General features: G+C 41.2%; 1 protein-coding gene across 4 annotated transcripts in view; it reads left to right on the top strand.

Moving 5' to 3' along the window:
- LITAF (lipopolysaccharide induced TNF factor) overlaps window positions 1–4,271 on the top strand; it is a 33,771-nt gene that overhangs the window by 23,480 nt on the left and 6,020 nt on the right. For all 4 annotated transcript variants that reach the window (XM_019507450.1, XM_019507448.1, XM_019507451.1 and 1 more), the window contains exon 3: window positions 3,082–3,285. In XM_019507450.1, coding sequence (XP_019362995.1) covers window positions 3,087–3,285 — 199 coding nt within the window. In that variant the 5' untranslated portion in view covers window positions 3,082–3,086. The remainder of the gene's footprint in view (window positions 1–3,081; window positions 3,286–4,271) is intronic.

Consider the following 4,271-nt stretch of genomic DNA (forward strand, 5'->3'; position numbering starts at 1 on the left):
TGGAGAAGGTATCTGTGTATTAGCTAGCAGGTCACATACTGGGTCTGTGCTGAATCAACAGGTAGCTGGTAATGTCCCTCTGTTTTCTTAATGGGGTGATAAACACTGAAGTAGGGGTGACACTTATCAGCCCCCCCACCCCCAGCTTACTTGTCTGTCAGTTTTTGCTGCAGACAGTATACAGAAGCAGGGCGGGAGATTGAAAAGCTCGATATTGTCAACAGATGCATGCACTGCGCACACCCCCTTTGCCTCAGTGCTGTCTGGGGGCTGGCAACACTCCCACCCCTTGAGCAGCGAGCTGGGAAAAGCCTGGGACTGCAGGCAGGCTGGGGGTTCACACCCCTCCCTAATCAGAGCCCCCTGCTGGGACTTGGCCACACCCCCTCAGCTCAGCTCCGAAAGGGAAGGGAGGGCTGCTTTAGTCCTCCTTGCCCCCCTCCCCCCCCCCAGTTCCAGCTGAGCCACGTGCCTGAATTTCCTCAGTCCAGAGGGATTGTCTGTATGGTTGGAAACTGGTTCAGCTTAGCCAGGTTAAACTAACCTGCAAAGGTTGAATCAATTCAGGCTCAGGCTTTTTGAGTGTTTGTCCCTACCCAAAGTGTATGGGGAAGGAGCTGTAATTTTTTTAACTGATCCTGTTTGGCATCAAAGTCCATTGAGGAGAATAAACAATTTTATGGACCATGTCTGTGTTCTGCAATATATTTGGAGATTTTTCTTAATGATAGCCATTGTCCTGTTGCAACAGAGCTTGATCTGCCTTCTCCTCTTCTACCACATTAAATGAACTCCTAATGGGTCCCTTATGGTCAGTACTTTTTTTTTTTTTTTTTTAAAAGGAACCCAGCTCTGTTGTCTTTCTGTTCTTATTATACATAATATCCTAGTAACAGTGTGTGTCGTGATAGCTTTAGAGGAAGTGTTAGTAAGATTGTTTCTGTAAATAGACTTTGAAAAATTCACAAAGCATGTGGCATAGCTTGTGAGAAGAGGTTTGCTTGTTGTTTAACTTCATTTTGTAAACCTTTTTGTATAATGTTGGTCTGAATTCCCACCCAAACAAGGAAGTTGCCTTTGTTTAAGACTTTCTTTTGTAGTTTTGCTGTTGGAGGTTGGCCTTAAGGCTTTAAATGGCCTTCTTAAATTCGTATGTTTGGAAATAGGTTAAGTTGTTGACAATAGTTACCAAAAGAGTAAGGTATCCAAATTCTAATTTTCATTTGCAGTATATCAGCAGGATATGTAGTAGTATCTTGTAATATGTAAGTGCTAATAAGGTGATTAGTGTATCCCGGTAGAGGACTGTTTTTTGGAGTTGGACTGAGGCAGGTTTCTGTACAACTGAAATGCTATGTCGTCTCTGTGGCGTTACTAAGAGCAGCTTCTCTTCAAATTGAAACATTCCTCATAGTTGTCTCCTAAAGAATGGGAATAGTTATGAAGGAACTCATTGTTGAATTTATTACTATATCATCAATTCGATTTATTTGATTTCACTGAAACATTTGGTTCACTAGCTGTTTCAGCTCAGTACCACATCAGTATTGGAAGCAATCTTTGTCAAGTTTAGCTATGTTTGAAAGAGAGAGAGAGAGGGGGGAATTAACCTGTTTTATACAAGTGTGGAATCAAAAATATGCTAATGGCATTTCTCTTGTTTTGAGGCTTGTGTTTCTATTTCTATACTGCCAGAAGTATATGGAGTAAGTAGCAGATAGGTTCTGTCCTAAATGCAGGTTCCATCCAGCTTACTATAAAGACATCTTGCAATGTCTGTCTCCGACCCCTTGCTGGTTTAAGTTTAAACCAGAGTCCCCCAGCATCCCAGATGCTTTGCAGCCCTGGGCTCAGCTGGGCTGTCTACTCCAGAGAGCAGGGCTGGCTCCGCCCCTCTGCTCCCTAGCCAGAGCTCTGGCAGCAACTTGCAGGCACAGTTGGGTCTCACTGGCTTCCCCCTGCCTCACCCTTCACTGCCATGGACCTTAAGCATGTGATATGCTAGCTGTTGCTGAGAGGTGTCTGTGTGTGTCCAGTTTCACTGGCACAGGCAGACAGAACAGTGTCCACTTAAGGGTTTTAGAGACAGTCAACAGATAACTGGTAATGTCCCTACATTCCTTCCTTGCAAAAGTCTGTTTAAGAAGAGCTTGAACTAATGAGAGGCTTTTGTTTTCTTGATGGGCTGCTAAATGCTGTGTTATCAGCTCCCTCATGGCTCCCTTGCCTGTCAGATTTGCTGTAGACAGTATGAAGAAGCAAGAAGATGGAAAAGCTCAATATCATCAACAGATACATGCAGTACACATCCTCTACCCTTTGCCTCAGAGTGCTAGCTGGGGGCTGGCAACACTCCTACCCCTTGAGCAGTGACTGCAATTCAGGCTCAGGCTTTTTGAATGTCTGTCCCTAGCCTGGGAGAAGGGAGACAATAAAAGTAAGCCTAGGGCCAGAATGAAATAAATGGGGGAAAGAGGAAAAAACATTGTTTTTATGCCAGTGATAAATGGACATAAAATGATTGTTTGAACTCTAACAGAATTTGCATTGAATCTTTAATATAAAATAGCAAATGTAACATTGAGAACCTTTGAAAGGTGAAGGGGCTTTTTGAGTTGCATTTACCTATGCAAACTTACCAATAAAAATGGTCCTATTTTAACTCTTCCATGATGAATCGAAAATAACCACCATATCCTGAACATGTACTTAATTTGAACACTGGTTCACATGTTCCAATTAATGCAAAATGGACTCTACACTTGTTCTATTTAAAGGGATATGCAGAGCACCCTCCTCTCCCCTGGCCCAAGAGATGGAGGGGACTGGTTGCTAGTTTAGTATGTTTACCAGAGATGATGGATGTGCCTTAGCATTTTCAGTTCAAAGAGCAAGGAACTCTGGGAAGAGCACTGTGAAAACTGTCAAGACTTGCATTTAATATAAGAAAACTTGTGCAGATTACCAAGTAAAAAATCTTCACCAGCAAGCCCTGTTCTTGTTACCTGAATGCATGCTGTATCATAGCTGAATAACTTGCCAAACATTTTATGTTCTGGTTTTCTCCCCATTTTGTTTTAGACCCAATGGCTGCTCCTCAGCCCTGTCCATCAGCTCCTGGAGGCTACCCAGGCCCTTCTGCACCTCCTTCCTATGAAGAGACAACAGGAATTAATGTTAATTATCCATATCCTTATCCTATGCCAGAACCTGGGCATGGACCAGGCACAAAGGGTATGAATCCTCCTCCATATCCTACACAAGCTGTACCAGCTCCTAATCCAAGTAAGTGATGTTTTGTACAATTTTCTTATACTTGTGGTAGCATGTAGGGACCCTAATCCAGGTACTGTTTAGACTTGCAGTTATCATGATTCACAGATTTTCTACATAGCCTGCCAGACTGCATGTGTAGTGGAACAAATAGAAATATGGTTAACTTTTCATTCAAGGGGGATTGGTGATGACTAAATATCTATGAGTGACTGTCAGTAATTATCAGTTGTTAGCCATATTTTTAACTTTTTTTTGAGATGAAGAATGATTAACATGAATGACTGATTATTACATCACTATATTTTGCATGTCATAGAAACATGCAAGAATGATTCTTGATACTTATAATGAAGAAAAATATAGTAAATACTAATTATACATATAAATGCATCAGGTACAATGTCTTACTACAACACTATATTTGAGGTATATGAATTATTATTCTGAAATAGTGAGATAGCAAAAATCTTTGACTATGCTCATAGCCAGAGTAAAAATAATTATAGAATATAACACAAAAAGGCTGATCATCTGTATCTTGTTAAGCCAAAAGCTGAAGTATGTCCAGTGTTTTGTGAGTATCTGAAGGCTTTACAGATGCAATAGAGGGTATCTGGATTTCTTTTTCACTGACTTCAATTGTCATCATTTCTTTTGCTTTGCACTGCTGCAAAAATATAGTAATAAAATGTTCAGTCATGCAGAGATGCATCAAATTTGATACAATCAACTATACATGTGGCATGGCAGGAGGCATGATTGTGTGAATTATGTACTAGATCCCATTGTGTCTTTACCTGCACATGGGAAGGACCCCTAGTGACAAATTAACTGCATTTTACTCTATATGTTACAGGACACAAGGCAGAAGTGATTCTTGGATATGTACAAGGCCCTACTTATAATACTGTCTGACAAGCTTTATTATTAATAATGCCTAGCAAATTACCCATCAAGAATGATGGCGGGGGAAGGGAATGGACAGGGATGGAGGG

Source organism: Gavialis gangeticus, unplaced genomic scaffold, assembly GCF_001723915.1.
Source record: "Gavialis gangeticus isolate Ggan-Ray unplaced genomic scaffold, GavGan_comp1, whole genome shotgun sequence".
Classification (NCBI taxonomy): Eukaryota; Metazoa; Chordata; order Crocodylia; family Gavialidae; genus Gavialis; species Gavialis gangeticus.